At 43.8% G+C, this 19,594-nt stretch overlaps 1 protein-coding gene across 1 annotated transcript in view; it reads left to right on the forward strand.

Moving 5' to 3' along the window:
* The first annotated feature begins 6,075 nt into the window (after positions 1–6,075).
* FAT1 (FAT atypical cadherin 1) overlaps positions 6,076–19,594 on the forward strand; it is a 144,555-nt gene continuing 131,036 nt past the window's right edge. The window contains exons 1-3 of the mRNA XM_042467151.1: positions 6,076–6,599; positions 14,084–14,258; positions 14,654–17,946. Coding sequence (XP_042323085.1) covers positions 14,673–17,946 — 3,274 coding nt within the window. The 5' untranslated portion in view covers positions 6,076–6,599; positions 14,084–14,258; positions 14,654–14,672. The remainder of the gene's footprint in view (positions 6,600–14,083; positions 14,259–14,653; positions 17,947–19,594) is intronic.

Raw genomic sequence — 19,594 nt, forward strand, 5'->3', positions numbered from 1 at the left:
GTTTGCAAAGGAAAACCTCTGCCTTCTTCTGAAACAGCTTCTGGGACAAAGAGGATTTTCCTCCCTGGTTTCCCTTCCCTGTCTGGAGCATGTCTTTGTGTGCGCTTGGGAAAATGACAGTTGGGAGCATGTGCAAAAAATGTTATTTCCAAGCTTGCAATGGGATTTGTCCTCATCTGTCTCAAACCCAAATTGGCCTTCGACTCACTTCCTTGCCTAAGTAATGTGCTTTTCACCCCTTGTTGTGCTCTACGTGTGATAGGCATTAGTGGATTGGCTTCCTTTTCCGGGATGCCAGCACCTCTAACCATTTTCTGGATGGAAGCACATGTGAAAAAAGTCTTCAGGCCAGAAAACAGAAAGCGCAGGCCGATGACCAACATCTTCAATTTCTCTCTAATGATGAATAAGCCAGTGTGACTTTGTAAGCTTTTAATTGTGCATCTTGGTTGGCCCAACCGATATGTCGTTGTTTGGATGTTATTGGAACCCCTAGACATGTTAGTCTGTGGGGGGTGAAATCAGACCTTGTGGCCCCTTTGAGCCTGACTGAAAGAAAGAAGCTGGGAGCCTGAGCTCTCCTAGACTTGAGCCTACAGGCTTAGGTCTAGAAGAGCTCAGGCTCCCAGCTTATTTCTTTCAGTCAGGCTCAAAGGGGCCCCAACAAGGTCCCCTCCCTCAGCCAACAGGGAGGCCACTAGGGCTCTCTGTCATGAGGGAAAGTTAGGGGGGAAAGTGTGCCAAGGAGGCCACCTGTGTGCCCAGAGGGCTGCTCCCTTTGAGGCGAGGAGTCGGGTTTTGCCCAGGCAAAGCCCCTTCCAGGAGCCATGAATTGTGTGTTTGTTATGTGTGTGTGTACTTGTTTCACCTTCCCTCAGCCCCTCCGCCTTTGAGAGGGGCGTTTTTAGAGAGTGAGGGGCGGCGTTTGGCGGGGTCTTTCCCTCCAAAGGTAGTCTCCTCAGGAGCCAAGCTGCTGCGTTTCGGGGGGACAGGAGCCCACTCCTTCCCAGTCCAGGAGAAGAAGGGAGTGGAGGAGGAGGAGGAGGAGGGGAAAGCAGCGCTGAGGAGCCGCCTCCACCCATCCCTCCTCTTTGCCCCCTTTCCCCTTCACCCACTCTTTGCCCGGGCATGTCTAGGCTAACTTGCAACCTCAAGTTTTGAGGCACCTCTTCGCGCTCTGCAGCCTCCTATTGAATGGGAAGGGCCTTTGGGGACTCAAAGTTGGCATCCCAAAGGCAACAAGGGAAGCCAAGGGGAGGCTTAGTGGGTACCCAGCTGGAGGCATGGCTGGCACTCCGGCTGGCATCGCCCTTCCGAAGCTTTGCGAGCTGAAGCCTTGATCTTCATTCCTTTCTCTTTTTTATCTTGACCCCCCCCCCTTTTTGTCACCCAGAGGACCAACTCGGGTCAGACCCTCCTTCTCCTCACGGACTGCAAGATGCGTGTTTGGTCCCCGAGGCTTTGCCGCTTTTTCCTTCTTGGAAGCGGGGAAGGCCACTTGCTTTAGGAATGGGGCCTCAGAGGAAAAGGGGGAGCGGCGGCGGCGGCGACGGCGGCAGAAGGGGCCAGGAGGATGTTTGGGGGCGCAGCGCCCCCTAGTCGACGGAGAGCGAGGCAGCACCGGGGCTCCCTTGCCTTGGCTTTGCCACCGAGAAGAGAGGAAGGCAGGCAGGCGCGGAGGAGGCGGCGGCGGTCAAGTTCAGCCTCGGGGACGCCAGGGACCACGAGGACTTTCCCCATCGATGTTCGGGGTCTTCCAGTTTCTGGGGAGCTTTCCCGGTTTGCTTCAAAAGGTAAGGGGAAATAAAGCCTGGGGGGAAGCCGACACTGCCCTCCTTGTTTCAACTCCCCCTGCATCAGTTTTCCAGGGTGTCTCGTGGGAACGCCGAAGTCCCCATCGGGAGGGGTCGGAGGGGGCCGCGTTCCCACGAGACTCTGGAAGAGGACCCCCGCGTTCACACGAGAGTTGAGGCAGCGGGAGTTGCCCTCCGATGCGGGTCCGGGAGATCCCGCATTCACACGAGGCAAGGCTGACCCGCCTTTCCCAGTTGCGGTGGGGTTTTGGGGGGTGGGGGGGTTGGAGCAAAAGTAAAGAAAGGCCAGGAGCCTTAGTGGTTTAGCCCTCCTTGTCTGTTGCTGCTGGGGTAGTTTTTCAGGCTGCATCCACACTGGAGAAATAACCCGGTTTGGCAGCGCTTTAACTCTTTGTCTGGCTCAAGGCTATGGAATTCTGGGAGTTGGAGTTTGTTGTGGGGTCCAGAGCGGAGCTCCGCTCCGCTCCGGGCCCACAACAAACTCCAACTCCCAGAATTCCATAGCTTTGAGCCAAGGCAAGATTTGGTCAAAGCGATTTACCCCCCTCTGTGGCTGAGAGAATGTGACTTGCCTAAAGTGGGTGTCGGTGGCAGAGTCAGGATTCGGACCCTGGGTCTCCAATGCGATCCTCTGGGTTTTACTTGCGAGTAAAGGTTTTCGGGATCGGGACCTTGCCCCCAGAAGCGGCTTGGGACGCAACCGGTCTCGATCCGGAGGTTTCTGTCGAGCGATGGCGAGGCACTTGGCCATGGATGTGGAATAGCAGCGGTCTAATAGGGCTAGGGACCAACGAAACGAGGCACTTTACTCCAGAGTAGATCCGTCTATTATACATATATATATATATATAGAGAGAGAGAGAGAGAGATGGAAGTCGCATTGAACTGAAGGGGATACACTGACCAAGAATGCATGCACATATATGTGCATATATAAATACTTTTGAGCAAGCATATGTATACGTGTGTATATGCATATATATATATATATATACATATATGCTTTTGAGGAAGCATGCATACACTTATGTGTATATGCATAAAAATATATATCTGTATCTATATGAGCAAGCATGCATACACGGGTGTGTGTGTGTATAAATCCTTTTTAGCAAGTATGCAAACACGTGTGTGTGTGTATATATATATATATATATACTTTTGAGCACACATGCATATTACAGTCAGCCCTCCTTATCCACGGATTTTTTAATCCATGGATTCAAGCATCCGCTGCTTGAAAATATTGAGAAAATGCACAAATTCCAAATAGCAAGCCTTGATTTTTGAGAGACACCATTTTGTTATGGCATTGGGTTGAATGGGACTTGACCATTCATGGGTTATGGTATCCACAGGAGTCATCCTGGAACCACATCCCAGCAGATAACAAGGGCCCACTGTATATACTTTTTAGCCATATATATATATATATATATATATGCCTGGATGCCTGCTTGCTTATAAATCTATCCCATTCAGTGCAATGTAAGTGTATAGGATTGCAACCAAAATCTTGGGCTGGAAGTGGGTCGAGTCCCTTTGGATTGATTCCTGAGGAAGAATGCAGAGGATCGCAATGCTGCTAACTAGACCTTTGCGGAGAGTAATAGTTGACGTTGCGCTTTGGGAATATCAGCTACGCACTTTCTCCTGCGTAAGGCTCTGGTAGTAGTGCTTGATGCAGGTGGGTTCCAGGTTGGTACTGACTAAACCCTTCCAACCCAGGCAGGTGTTATTGCATAGAAGATTGGTCTCCATTGAGTCGCTTTTTAAAAAGATGCAGAAACAGTGAAAGGCTGCATCCGGACAGCAGAAATAATCCGGTTCCATCCCACTTTAGCTGCCAGGGCACTGGAATTCAAGGCATGGTCATTCGTTCTTGATTTTGCAGCACAAAAAGCCTCCTGCTCAGTTTCAGCTGTTTCCTGCCCTGAGTTCCAGCCATGGCGGTTAAAGTGAGATCAAACCGGATTATTTCTGCCGTGCCTGGAAAATGAAAACCCAAGAGAGAGCCTTACTGTTAGCAAAAAGACCTGTCTGGAGTCGGGTGTCTCTCAGCATAAGGCAGCAGCCATTGCACTGTTACTAGTAAGTAGCTAAGCCTTGAAACTGTTTCAGAAAGTTCAGCCCTTTTTCTCTTCCGGTGAGGATTAGGATCTTTGGGAAGAGGAGGTGGAACGGGAGATGGGAACTGATGAGGCTGCATCCACACTGCAGAAATAACCCAGTTTGGCACCTCTTTAACTCTCTGTCTGGCTCAAAGCTATGGAATTCTGGGAGTTGGAGTTTGTTTTGGGGGGAGGGAGGTCGCTTCAAAGACAGGAGAGGGCTGGCTGGGTGGAAACTGCAAAACTTTTGAGGGCTGGAGCATTTCTCCTCTTTTCCTTTTTTTCTTTTAAAGAAAAAAACCCCTCTCTTGTTCAGATTTGTGACATCGCAAACCCTCATGGATTAAACCTCAATGTTTCAGGCCCCCAAAGGAAGGAGGTGTGGCTGGACTCCAAGGAACCAAGCTTGAGGCCCCAGGAGAGGAGACCTATTGGAAGAAGGGGGATTACCTCAGTGTCGAGGATCCAGTGTAGCCTTTGAGTTGTTTCCTACTCCTTATGGAGAACCTAAGGCCAATCTAACACAGGGTTTTCTTGGCAAGTTTCTTCACAGGGTTTTTGGGTTTTTTTTGCCATGGCCATCCTCTGAGGCTGAGAGAGTGTGACTTGCCAAAGGTCACACAGTGGCATTTCCATGGCTGAGGAGGGATTTGAACTCTGGTCTCCAGAGTCATAGTCCAACACTCAAACTGCCACGCTACCTCTGAATCGACTCTTGCAGGGGGACTGTGGTCCAAAACATCCTGCAGAAACAGTCCAGTTTGAGACTGCTTTAACTGCCCTGACTCAATGCTAAGGAATCCTGGGAACTGTAGTTTATTTTGGCACCACAGCTCTCTGAGGAGTTTATCAAACGGGACAGAAGGCTCTCAATTTCAAAAGAGAAGATAGTGAGGTCAATTCAAAAATCCATGCAATTACGTGATTACTTATCACACCTTAAATTCGCTGTAGTGGCCTCCCCAAATGCAACCCAGTACAAAGTAAGCCATCACATCAGTGGGTTCTTAAATGCGAATTGGCACCCTTGCACATGCTCAGTGAGACTCCAGAAGACTGGAGCATAGCATATTTAGACGAGTGAGAGAGAGGAGCCAAGGAAGCCCACCATTTACAAAAGAGGTTGGAGGGGGGACGGGAAGAAAGAGTGAAAGAACATGCAGCATCCCCCCCCCCAGCAATGCTGAAGGACAAGTGGAAGCAAAATTGAAGTGGAATTGCAGTGTGGCTTCATGGGAAACCCCCCTTCCAGATGGGGGGGGGGGAACCAGGACCAAAGGAGACATGCACATCACACCAAACAACAGCACACTGAGTGCGAAACTTGTGACTTCACTAGTTCACTGAATTTACTTAACTGTGGATTGACGTGTGATTGCGCTCGGACTGCCAGTGATCGCATGTGATAACCTTTTGCGCAATAATGTGAATACGCATGATTGCGTTCAGGATGACACTGGATTATACTTCCAGTTTCAGTCGTGTGATATCGTCCTGACAGAGGAGACTAAGGTCCAAAACATACTGCAGAACTAATCCAGTTTGAGACCGCTTTAGCTGACCTGGCTCAGTGCTAGGGAAGCCTGGGAACTGTAATTTTACGAAACATTTAACCTTCTCTGTCAGAAAGCTCTGGTGCCACAATAAACTAGCATTTCCAAGATTCTCTAGTACTGAGCCAGGGCAGTGAAAGCCGTCTCAAACTGGATTAGTTCTGCAGTGTGTTTTGGACCTAAACGTCTCATGAAATGACAGCTCCCAGAATTCCCTAGCATTGAGCCCGGGCAGTTAAAGCAGTCTCAAACTGGGTTATTCCTGCAGCGTGTTTTTGGACTTTATATCCTGGGTTAGACGTGTGGACTGCCCCGGCTCAGTGCTAGGGGATTCTGGGAAAGTGTGGCTCTGTGAGTCATTTAGCCTTCTCTGTTATTGGGGCCAGAATAAAAGAACCCCTTCCCTGGATGGTTTCTGCGGAGTGTTTGGTGGACCATAGCCTTTTTCTTTTTTTAAAAGGTGGGGCTAGGAAGCTCAGTCACAAGAGTTTGGATTTGCAGAGCTTGGTGGTGCCACAGCCAAGTCCCCTTCCCAGAATTCCACAGCCCTGAGCCGGGACGCCGGAGCCAGCTGGTGGCGAGCCGCAGAGCCGCTGGAAAGTGCGGTGGAGGCTTTCATGCCAGAGAAATTAGTTCCGGAGGCGGTTTTGGGGCTGGAAAGAAGGAGGGAGGGAGTCCCCCCCTTCTTTCCTTCTTTCGGCGGAGGAATCTGGGGCTGGAGAGACAGAAGCAGAGGCGGCGAGGGAGAGTCTGGTGGCTGGCTGTGCTTTTGCATTGCAGTCCCTTCCTCTCCCTGCCTTTGGGAAGCCTCCCTCTCTGGGCAAGGGCTGAAGGCAAGGCGCTGGAAGAGAGGGAGAGGGGCTCCTTTGCCTTGTCTTTGGGACACCAAAAGTTTGGAGAGTTGGAGAAGCCTCCTAATTTGGGTCGGGCTCAAGACCGGCCAGCTGCTTCTCCTCCTCCTCCTCCGTTTGCCACACTACAAGCAAAGTTACTTTTGGGGGAAGGGCGCTGATCCTTTGATTTCTGAGCCTGAGAGGGACTTCCCTCAACAACCTGGGCGAAGGCAGCTTTGCAAGGAGTTGGGTTAGGGCCCTTTCCCTCAGCAACTCTGGACTTTGGAGGTGAGTTAGAGTCTTTCGGCTCTCCCTCCCCCCTTTGCCTTTCTAGTGCCTATTATATATACTTACATTTTCCTTTTTAATGCATGTGTTTATATATATATATGTGTGTGTGTGTGTGTGTGTGTAGATTTAAAAAAGAAAAGCTAGGAGAGGGGAAGGTGAGGCGCCTGGGCAATGTGTCCCAAGGGGGCTCCTGCAACAGGAGGGCTGCCTTGGAGCCATTGTCCTCCTGCCACGAGCTCCACAATGCAAAGCAAGGAGGCCAGCCATGCTGGGAAAGGGGAAGAAAGGAGGGGGCTGGAGGTTGTGGGAAAAGACTGGCCAGATGGCGTTCTCTAGCCCTACCCTTGTGATCTTGGAAACTAAGCAGGGGGAGGCCTGGTCAAGTACTTGGATGGGGGCCTGCCAGGGGCTGCCCTGACTGTTCCTGGATGAAGAAACCCCTGTGCAAATGGTTCAGGGGCTCTAAGTGCATAGTCCTTAAATGGACATAGAAATATACTAGGCTCCAGAAATAATAGGTCCCAAACACACTGCAGAAATAATCCACATTGAGACCGCATTAACTGCCCTGGCTCAGTACTAGAGAATTCTGGGAACTGTAGTTTTGTGAGACGTTTAGCCTTGTCTGTCAGAGAGCGCTGGTGCCACAAACAACAGTTCCCAAGATTCCCTTAGCACTGAGCCAGGGCTGTTAAAGTGGTCTCAAAAGTGGATTATTTCTGCAATGTGTTTTGGACCACACACACAAATGCTGTTTCCTATACAGAAAATGTTGTTTTCTGCATGTGTGTTATGTGAAGAATAAATCCTGAATTGCAAATAGGCTGAAGTTTTCAAAGATTTTCTCACAGTGAGAAGAAAATGTACTCATCTCTACCTTCAGGATGAAGCTTGGGTCCAAAACACACTACAGAAATAATCCAATTTTGTCCTTGTTCAGTGCTAAGGATTCCTGGGAATTGTAGTTTATTGTGGCACCAGAGCTCTCTGACAGAGAAGGCTAAATGTCTCACAAAACTACAGTTCCCAGAATTCCCTAGCACTGAGCCAGGGCAGTTAAAGCAGTCTCAAAAGTGGATTATTTCTGCAGTGTGTTTTGGACCATAGTACAGCTCCCTGAGATACCAATTCCTGCTTTTGAAGCACAAAAGGCCCCAGTTCCAGCTGTTCTAAGACATTCATGTGGCAGTTCTGTTCCTCAGTTGTTCTTTCAATCTGGCTGCCTTTATTATCTCTGGGCCAGGTATATCTATGCCCCCCCCCCCAATCTTTCTTGAAATCCATTTGTTGTTACCTGGCTGAAGTGATGAAAAATGGAAGGAAGTGAAGAGTAATTATCTTCTTCCTTATTAGTAGGAGTTGAAAAGGAGAGAGCAGTTAACTCTGGACTGGATTGTGAGTATTTTCCCCCTTCCTAAAGCTCTGCTCAAATTTTCTTGAGGAAGAGCAGAGGGTGATTAATATTGTATCCTAAGGGGAAGATGTGCCTCAGTTCTCTACATGCATTAAGAATATAATGACAGAGTATAAACTAAATATCCATAAGCTGAGAGTTCTTTTTTTTTCTCATGGGAGAGGAAAAAACACACCCCAGAATTGACACTTTTCACCCACTCAAAGTTAAACATATTGAATCCCCATTGACATCACCAAGTACGTTTAAAACAGGGTAGTCCTATGCAGAAGTAATTTTTATTGAGTAGAGTGGTCTGTGTAGGGATATAGGCTTGGAGTAAGGTCTATTTTCCTCCATTAAGAAATAAAAAATCCCAGCTGGATGAGGCTGATAGTGACCAGCCAAATTCCTTTGGGATGTCAGTGGGACTTCAAAGTGTTTTAAGTCTTGCTAGATTGTGTCCTTGATCTCTCTGTTTCCTTTCCCTTCCTTTCTTCTCCTTGTTGGCAGTGTCAGCAACAGTGTGACCCTAAACCTCTCTTTGAAGGATAAAGAGAGGAGAGTGTTCAGAGTAGAGTGTGCAGGGAGGAAAAATGCAAAAGTTAACTCTGCTAGACTGTAATCACATACACATTTACTTAGGAGTAGGCTTCACTCGATAAAGTGGGGCACTAGTAAACGGACACAGGACTGTGCCCATGGATGCTGTTTTCTTTCTTGTCTTTTGTGTAATAGCCTTAACAGCCTTTGAAATTTTGTGGAAAAACATATGTATGCATCTGTTCTGACCCTTTTTGGTAGTGGGTGAGAAAGATTACTTTAAAATAGGTGTATTCTGTATATATAGTATGCACTGTTTTGCAATGTGTGTGTTTAGAAATGCATATTCATGTGAATTCACGTTGCTAGCTGGTTTTTCTAACAATTTGATTAGACTTAACTGCTTCTCTCCTAGGACTGGGCAGCTATGGGCTTCCAGATGTTTTTGTCCTACAGGTATCATTGGCCACAGTTGTTATGTGGCCTTCAAGTCAGCTCAGACTTAAAGCAAGCTTGCCTTATTGTTTTCATGGCAAGATTTTCTGAGTGGAGGTTTGTCAATACCTTCTATCTGACTAACATCTGCAATTGTTTCATTTGTTCCCCCCCCCCTTCTGTTTGGTTTGTAACATTTTGCCTGATGAAGAAGCTCATGGAGCTTCAAAAGCTTGCAAAAAGGACATTGTGCATTTTGGTTGGCCAAGAGAGGTATCACTGATGGATTTTTGTTTGTATTTGTTAAATGGCCAACACAGCTACCCCCGCATGTTTCCTCTGAGAGGGTTTGGCTTGCCTGAGGTCACCCATTGGGTTTCTATGACTGAATCTGGTCTCCTGGAATCCTAGTGCAACACTCAAACCTACGTTGGTCATAGCTTGCGTAATAAATTGTAAGGAATTATTAGGCTTGCAGTCCAAAACCATTTGGAAGATCACACCTGCCAATTCCTACATTAGCCTTTTAGTTAAACTAAAGCCAGCATCTAATTTTGGTACTAAAGTTGATCCTCCTGCTTCCATTAGAATTGGTGTTCCCTCCTCTTGTCATTGCTCCTGCTGCCCTTTGTGCATTCTGAACAGCTTCCTTCAGAGGGTTTCCGAAGCTGAATCCACACTGAAGGAATAACCTGGTTTGGCACTGCTTTTCAGCATCCTGGCTCAAGGCTATGGAATTCTGGGAGCTGGAGATTGTTGTGGGCGTGGAGAGGAGCAACACACTCCAACTCCCAGAATTCCATAGCCTTGAGCCAGGATGCTGAAAAGTGGTGCCAAACTGGGTTATTTCTCCAGTGTGGATGCAGCCTAAGAGTAAGCTCTTAAGGGACATAGAGTGCTGCTAGGAAGAGGGAGTTGCTGATTCTGGTGGGAGCACAGGGGGTTCAGCTTAAGTACACAAGAGGATACTAGCCTAGGAACCCAGGAAGAGTACTAGCACATGACATTAGCTATTGTACCATTCAAACATATAAATTATAAAAATACCAGTGCTTCAAGGCTTCTTCAGGTTCACTTTGTGTTTTTTTGTTTGTTTTTGTTTTTTAAACCTCTTTAATGGTTTGAAATGTACTGGAGAACTTCTGGCTTATTAGGAACTATGTTTGATCTTGTTTGTTGATAGGAAAAAATAAACTGCTATATGTTAGAATGACTTTTCCTGGTTTAATTTGGGTTGTAAACATATTTATTATAGGGAAAAAGTCATTTACTAAGGAATATAATAAGGCTTGTTATTTATGCCTATTTATATGCTGGTAATTCAGTGAGTAAATTAACTGTGTATAGTTGAAGCAGAGACTGTAGTTCAAAGCAAAGACTAGTCAGTTTCAAAACAAGCCAACTTCAAGTTCTACGTTGTTTTGCTGGGTTGTTTAACTCAAGGGGGTGGACAGACTTCAGCCTTGTAGGATTGTTTTCAGCCAAAATCCCCAAATTTATCAAACAGTCTGGTGGACAAGACATTGACTCACAATTAAAGAATTTTGAGTCTGGAATTTGTTTTTAATATCAGAGCTGAACTGAGTTTACCGACCTTGAAGACATTTTAGAGTAAAGGCATTTGGTTTCCACTGTGAAATCAGAGGGAATTGGAAACACTAATCTCCTTCACAACATTCAGATGTACCAAGAAAGACTATTTAATATCTGCTCACACTTGGTTTAACTAACCTGGATTTGTTTTAAGCCATGATCTTTGGTTTGAATGTGTATGGCAATACTAGTTTTACTTTACACCAAATTTAAAGTTGTCAGGAATCATCCTGACCAGGAAGTGTGGGGGATGCAATACTGGAGAACCTGTATTTTCTTCCACACAGTTCTAAATTGTGGACTACCATTGCTTTCAGTTGATGGCATTTAAATATATATCAAGTAGTATAAATACCTAGCTGTTGGGATCTGCTTCCTGCGGAATCTTGGTATTTGTAGTTTTATAAGGTCTTTAGCCTCATGGTGCCTCTCAAAACTACAAATCCCAGGATTCTGTGGGATGTAACCATGGTAGTAGTATAAAACTGCATTATTTCTACAGAGTAGATGCAGCCCTTGTTGAGAAATTGGTGCCTCCTTGTAGAGATCCATGTAAGGTACTGGTTGCTGGAAGTACTGTAATTTCCATAGTGTGTAGGTGGAGAAGGCCTGAAGTCCATGGGGGGGGGGCAAATGGGAGCAGCTAGAAGACTCATTTTGGTTTTGTAAAACCCTTTTGTGAGGGAAGGAGATGTGGGGTATAACAGGGCTAGTGGGGCTGTGCTTTTTTTTTTTTTGAAAGGACATCATAGCTTCTGGGAATTATAGTTCTAATTTTTGACATTTTTTTTTAGCTGGGTGAAGCTTTGAGGGGTGTTCAGGTAGGCCCCCCAGTGAAAACAACCACAGGATTCCCACTTCTGCTGCAGGAGATGGGGGTTCTGTTTTCTCAATTTACAGTGGCCCAGAAGCCCAGCGAAAGGTGTCTTTATCTTGAGGATGGCAGTGAGAGACCTGTGGAGAACTGAGAGTTGAGAAAACCATCTGCGAAGTGGTTTTGTTCCCCCTGTCTCTTGGTCATCAGTCTCTATTTAGTCTTTCTGTTCACACTCAAATGGCCTTGGGAGAAAGACTTGGGTTTTATGAGAGCTAATGTGCTTAGATTATCTAGGGTAGTGACTAACGTTCACTTGCTTAGGTTTGTATCAAGTAGATAAACAGGTAGACATTGTGTGAACATCTTACAGTGCAAAAAGTGCATTTTTACACACAGATATCTGGAGACTATTTTGGGCTTCCAGGTAGGCTGTCTTTTGGAAGCTTTTGCTCTGATTTCATTCAGAAGAACCAATGGTATCATCTGCTGCTCTGTGGCAAAGGAAGAGAGAGTGCCAGATGTCAGCTTTTCACTATTTCCTCTTTGTTGCTGTTGTGTGCCTTCAAGTGACCCTAAATCAAACCTGTCATGGGGTTTTCTTGACAGTATTGGTTCAGAGCGTGTTTGGTCTTTGCCTCCCTCTGAGGCTGAGAGAGTGTGATTTGGCCAATTTTACCCAGTGGGTTTCTGTGGCCAAGCAGAGATTTGAATCCTGGTCTCCAGAGTCATAGTCCAATGTTCAAACCTCTATACTACTCTTTATATCTTTACACAAGTGCATTTTGTTGTTGTTGAAGATTTCAATTGGAAAGTGGTAGATCCTAACTGCCAAATGATACTGTAAATGTCCATAGCTTATTACTTTACTATCCATTTTGGGTGTTGCATAATCGGAGTTATCTACTTCCCAGATAACCAAGCTATTGAGCACACACACTTAATTGATCCCTACGCATTTGAGATGCAAAATTAGAACATAGGGCTCAATCTAGTCCACTTACAGGTAGCTGGCTTTGTTATCCATTGTTATCCTGAATGGAAATATCATCTTGCCATAGTTGAGATGTTGCAATGTTGTTTCATTTGCTTTAGGTATGAGCCAGCCCTTGATTTGTCTTGTATGAGTTTGGGCCCTGTAATATAAATTGCTGTGTTGTTTAAAGGTATCTGGTGGAATATTGTTCATGGCTTGTCACCTGTGCTCAGAAAGCTGATGAACATTTAGTAGGAACCTGTACAGTAAATATTTAAAGCACCTGCCAGCATATATTGAATTGAACAGGGATTGCATCTGTCATTAGAGGACAATGCTGTGTTTGAGGCTAGTTTAGGGAGTAAGAGCATAGTACATTGGTTGCTGAAATAAAAAACAAAGCTTTCATTTATTTTTAAAAATTGGAAGGCATTTCTTCTTGTAATGCCATCCGTTAGAAAAGTCATACCCTTTGTCAGAACTGTTCTAAGTAGGAATTTTCCAGGCACTCTTCTCCCCCCCCCCCTCCCCCTGTATTTTACATCTGCCGGAAAAATGGAAAGGTCCCCCCCCCAAAAAGCTGGAGCTGTGTGGAAATGTTTCACTCTGAATAGATACATTTCTAAGTAATTCTCAAAAACTTCATTGCAGTGTGTGTGTAGTTGTATACATTGGTGTCTTGTTCATGTTTAGTTAAACTTGGTACATTGTCTTTCAGCCATGATCCCACAGTGCTATTGTTTAATTAGGGAGTTGTCTTCTAGCCCTGTTTGAGCTGTTGCAACAAGTAAAATATTTGTATGGCTTTCTGTGTACTGGGTATCACCAATGAAAATGAATTACACAAGTGCAAGTCTAGTGCAAGGATCTATACCTCTTCCCCAGTGCCATCACTGGGAAGAAGTGTGTAATTTGCTCTGGCAATTCAACAGTACTTTGTGCTACCTGGAGGTGTAGCCACCATTGTCTGCCTTTGCAAAACTGAAAAGTATCAGAAAAAACATATCTGTAATGTGATTTTGTTGGCCCATCTCACTTTTTAGCCTTTACTTAGGGCCGAAACAGATGGTCCTGAAGGGACAGCTTCAAGCCAACCTGGAGAAAGCTGATTGGGGCTGTGGCAGTCGCATGTTGCACCTCCGATTTGGCTTTTTGCTGGGCCAAAAAGAGGTAGCCAAAATGCTGCTTATTTTTGAGCCAGCAAAAAGCTAGCTTTTCCACTGCTGCCACAGCTTTGTAATGCTTGTGTGGTGGTGTACAAACTCCATGCCGCTGTGTTGTTGGGCAGGTGTCATGATACCAGCTTGGGGCCACTGTCAGAGTGTGTGGTGTCTAAATGCCGCTCTCTGATACCACCCCCAAGTCGATGCAAGGGGCGTCTGTTTCACTCCTTAATGGTTTTGTTCCATGTCCACTTACTAAATCATGATCCAGCCTTGCTAACTGGTGCTAAGCATGTTCTTGTTTTGTCATTATTTTTCTGGAAGTTTCAGAAGGGAAATGAGGAGACAGGTCCTGGTCTTCCTCTTAGTCTTGGAGCTGGAGAGAGGAAAGGGGATTATCTCCACAGTTATGTGGACTGAATCTCAAGGGAATTTTCTGTTCTCTTCTCCAATTCCAGGCATGAACCTTTGTTTACATGAAAGCTCCTTCATTTTCTTTTTGGGATACAAGCTTATAGCAGGACATTATCCTTGATTGTGCTTTTCTTATTCTTTTCTCCTCAGAAGTGAAGCAGAGAGGCATGGACAAATCCCTCATGCTTAGAGATGGGCAGAGTCTAGACGACCATCATGCCACCTTAACTACATCCAGTCTCATCTGATTTTGGAAGCTGAGCAGGGTTGGACTTGATTAGTCCTTGGATGGGAGACCACAAGAGAGAATACCTGGGATCTTAAGGTAGGCCTAGAAAAGAATATTGCCTGAAACATTAGAGAGCTGTTACCAGTCAGAGTTCATAATACTGAATGAATTGAATTAGTCTTTTGGCTCAGTATGAGGCAGCTTCCCATCTTCCTGTAGTCACAAATGTTTAGTGAGTTTTTGGACAGTCAAAACCAGTTACCTTCTGGTAAGGATAGCAGCTTCAACTGTTTAGAGAAACTGATGAGGGTTTTCACTTGTCTGTGCAACTTATGTTGAAATAGTCCTTCAGTGGTTTTATCACATTTTACAGTTGAGATGCTGTTTAGAATTAGATGACTATAAATAATTTAAGATGCAGTGTTCTTATTTTTAAGATTTTTTTCTCTGCCCCAAACCCCTTGATTAATATTACTGTTTTCATTTTTTAGGTTTTTGGAAACTGTCCCCATGGAGAGCCATTTCACCATGCTGCTGGTGCTGCTTCTCCTCCTGCTTGTGCACCATTTTGGAAATGGTGAAGGAAATCCAAGACCGGACCACACATTGCCAATGCAGTTCACTCAACTTCACTACAATGCTACTGTATATGAAAACTCTGCAGTCAAGACCTATGTCGGACATCCAGTAAAAATGGGCATTTATATCACAAACTCTCTGTGGGATATAAAATACAAAATAATTTCTGGGGACAATGAGAACTTGTTCAAAGCCGAAGAGCATCTTTTGGGAGACTTTTGCTTTTTACGAATACGGACCAAAGGAGGGAACACAGCTATACTTAATAGAGAAGTAAAAGACCACTATATATTAACTGTTAAAGCAACAGAGAAGAACACAAATGCAGAAGCTCGCACAAAAGTAAGAGTTCAAGTATTGGATACAAATGATCTAAGGCCATTGTTTTCTCCAACTTCTTACAGTGTATCTTTGCCTGAGAATACAGCAATAAGGACCAGCATTGCAAGAGTAAGCGCAACAGATGCTGATATTGGAACCAATGGGGAGTTTTATTACAGTTTTAAAGAGAGGACAGATATGTTTGCTATACATCCAACAAGTGGTGTGGTAGTTTTAACTGGCAGACTGGACTATTCAGAAACAAAAATCTATGAGATGGAAATCCTTGCTGTGGATCGTGGCATGAAATTGTACGGTAGCAGTGGTATCAGTAGCATGGCAAGATTAACTGTTCATATAGAGCAAGCTAATGAGTATGCTCCGGTGATTACAGCCCTTGCTTTATCTCCATCAGAGCTGGACAAGGATCCAGCATATGCAGTTGTAATTGTTGAGGACAGGGATCATGGTTCAAATGGAGAGATAGCATCTCTAAGCATTGTGGCAGGAGATCCACTAGAGCAGTTCAGAGCTGTGAGGACTTTCCCGGGAGGAAAAGAATATAAAATCAAAGCTGTTGGTAGTATTGATTGGGAGAGCCAACCCTTTGGTTATAATCTTACTCTGCAAGCTAAAGACAAAGGGAGTCCTCCAAAATTTTCTTCTGTAAAAGTAATTCATGTAGCATCTCCCCAGTTTAGGTTTGGGCCAGTCCATTTTGAAAGGGAGGTTTACAGAGCTGAAATAAGTGAATTTGCCCCACCAAACACTCCTGTGGTTATGGTAAAATTTTCACCTACATATTCCCACTTGAAATATGTGTTTAAAAATGTACCAAGCAAAGTCAGATTCAACTTGAACCCTCACACTGGCCTTATTGCTACTCTAGATCCCATAAAAGCACAATATGCATCCCATTTTGAATTTGACATTATGACAAGTGACAGAAAAGCATCTACAAGAGTAGTGATTAAAGTCATAGATGTGAATACTCACTCCCCTGAATTTACCCAGATGTCTTATAGAGCTTCCTTTGATGAAAATGTTCCTGTAGGTACAAGTGTCATGCGTGTGAATGCAAAAGATCTGGATGAAGGTGAAAATGGCTATGTGACGTATAGTATTGCAAATGTAAACCCTGTTCCGTTTGTGATAAACCATTTCACTGGTGTTATCAGTACCTCTGAAAGCATGGACTATGAATTGATGCCAAGAGTCTATAAACTGAGAGTTCGTGCATCTGACTGGGGCACACCGTATCGGCGAGAAGTTGAAGCCCCTGTTACTATAGTTCTAAATAATTTGAATGATAACACTCCACTATTTGAGAAAATCAATTGTGAGGGAACAATTCCCAGGGAACTTGGTGTTGGAGAACAAATAACAACGGTGTCTGCTATTGATGCTGATGAGCTTCAGTTGGTGCAATACCAAGTTGTATCTGGAAATGAATTAGATTTATTTACTCTAAATCCAAATTCTGGAGTTCTTTCCCTGAAACACTCATTGGTAGATGGCATAGGTGCCAAAACATCTTTTCATAGCTTGAGAATAACTGCTACAGATGGAGAAAACTTTGCAGCACCCTTATATATTAACATTACTGTAGTTGCCAGCCGCAAACCAGTAAAGTTGCAGTGTGAAGAGACTGGTGTAGCCAAAATGCTGGCAGAAAAGCTCCTGCAGGCAAATAAACTACATGGGCGGGGTGAAGCTGAGGATGCATTTTTTGACACTCATTCTGTAAATCTGCATGCACCTCAGTTTGCAACTAGTCTTCCCAGTAGCATTGAAGTAAAAGAAGACCTATTTGTAGGTTCCAACATCCTACTTATTAATGCCACCGATCTTGACACTGGTTTCAATGGAAAGTTGGTCTATGCTATCTCTGGAGGAAATAATGATAGCAGCTTTGTCATTGGTATGGAAACAGGAATGCTAAAAATCTTATCTCCCCTTGACCGAGAAGTCAAAGATAAATATACATTGAATATTACAGTTTACGATCTTGGAATACCACAGAAGTCTGACTGGCATCTTTTAGATATAAGAGTTCTAGATGCCAATGACAATCATCCAGAATTTTTACAGGATAGCTATTTTGTTGATGTGAGTGAAAACAAGGATCTGAATACAGAAATAATCCAAATAGAAGCCATAGATAAAGATATAGGAACTAATGGGGAAGTACGGTACTCGATTCTTACAGACACTGATAAGTTTTCTATTGACAGTGTAACGGGTATTGTAAAAGTTATAGGACCCTTGGATCGTGAAGATCAACCTCTATATTTTCTGAAAATACAAGCTAGAGATCAAGCAAAAGAAGAATCACAGATGTCTTCAACTGTTCTGCTGAAAGTATCTTTGGAAGATGTCAATGATAATCCTCCTAAATTTATTCCATCAAATTATCGTGTGAAAATTCGAGAAGATCTTCCAGAAGGAACAATTATCACATGGTTGGAAGCTTATGATCCTGATGTAGGCCAGTCAGGTCAAGTGCGGTACAGTCTTTTGGATGGTGGGGATGGAAGCTTTGATGTAGATAAACTCAGTGGAGCAATCCGTATTGTACAAGGACTGGATTTTGAGAGGAAGCAAGTGTATAATCTAACAGTACGGGCAAAAGACAAGGGAAAGCCAATTTCATTGTCTTCTACTTGTTATGTTGAGATTGAAGTAGTTGATGTCAATGAAAATTTGTACCCTCCGCGCTTTCCTAACTTTGTGGATAAGGGTTTTATAAATGAAGATGTTCCCATTGGTACTTCAGTGATGACTGTGTCTGCTTATGATGAAGATACAGGACGAGATGGTGAAATTAGATACTCGATAAGAGATGGATCTGGTGTTGGAGTGTTCAAAATAGACGAAGAGAAAGGTAAGAACAGATTATTCTGTTTGTAATGTATAATGTTTTATGTTACTTCTTAGTTTCAAGGTGCCTGAAATTGGTAGATACAAGAGCTAGATGATGAAATTCTATTCTTTTCAGGGGCGGAGAGCCAACTCTAATGTCCATCCTTTTAGAATAAACCTGTTGAAATGAATTTGATGTATTTGTCACTATTTATGCAAGTCCCAAACTTTTAGTCTCAAACTTTTTACCCTTGGGTTCCACCTTTACATCTACATGGAGACATCACATCCTCCTGTCAGTGTAGTATATGAATAAAAATATTTGTTTATTTAATGTGCATATTTTCATTTGCTCATTCAGGTATATTCATATTTTAACATTTTATAAGGAAATAAAAATTTCCAAATTAGAACAACTTTATTTAAGTAGATTCAATATTTAACCCAACATATGTGAATTTTATGTGTAAGAGGAGGCGAGATCAGGGTTTCCCGGTCTTGTGTCTCCCCCTTGAGAATCTTGTGTCCCCCCCTGGGTGGTCCCACCCCACTGTTTGAGTACCACTATCATAGGCCAATTATTATTGGAAATAAGATACATTGTTATAAAAGCATAGATGTCCTAAGACATCCTTAAAATCTCTTCCACCTGCTTGTACCTTCCCAGTTCACACACCTAATAATACATTGTGTCTACAAGTCACGGGGAAGTATGCTTGGCCTATCTGCAAACATGCCTTACATGCTTCAGCATATTCTTATATAAGTTGAGTGAGTATCCCTTATCCAAAATTCGTGGGACCAGAAGTGTTCCATGTTTTGGATTTAGAAATATCTGTATTTGCATAAACATAATGAGACATAATGAGACTGGAGAGAGAATGAGGATCTGAGAAGTGGTGGGAATCCAAGTGTAGTGCTTGGTGCGAATCCACACCTCCCGTCGTTTCACAGATATTTGCATCTCTAACCTTGCAAATACAGTATAAGTATGTAGCTCAACAAGTTTTGGATTTTGGAGTATTTCATATTTCAGAATGTGAAAGGGATACTCAACTTGTATTTCTATAAGAGTTTTACCAGGGCAGATGGATTTAAGTCAAAACATAACATACATTATTTAAGTCATTCTGAAAAACCAAGATTTTAAATCATTGATTTAAATTGGTATTTTCACATTCAAATGATTTTCTAAATAAAATGTATGCTAATAGGTTGCTAATTGGTCACAGGATGCGGTGGCTTAGTGGTTAAGACACCAATTCTGATGATTGTAAGGTTGAAATGTTGGCAGTTCGAGGCCCGAGTGCGGCAGAGTTCCCGTCACTAGTCCCAGCTTCTGCCAATGTAGCAGTTCAAAAGCATGCAAATGCAAGTATATAAATAGGTACCACTTTGGTGGGAAAGTAAGCAGCTTTCAGTGCATTCGTGCTGGCCACATTATTATCAGAGCAATCTTTGGACAATGCTGGTTCTTCGGCTTAGTAATGGAGATGAGCACTGCCCCCTGTACCTTTTTAATTGGTTGTTATAACCACAAAAAGTACTTGATTATTATTATTATTATTACTATTATTATTATTATTATTATTATTATTATTATTATTATTATTATTATTATTATTTAAAAAAACAAGCTTTGTTGACTCCCCGAGGATATATTATATGTC

This window comes from Sceloporus undulatus, chromosome 5 (assembly GCF_019175285.1).
Source record: "Sceloporus undulatus isolate JIND9_A2432 ecotype Alabama chromosome 5, SceUnd_v1.1, whole genome shotgun sequence".
Classification (NCBI taxonomy): Eukaryota; Metazoa; Chordata; class Lepidosauria; order Squamata; family Phrynosomatidae; genus Sceloporus; species Sceloporus undulatus.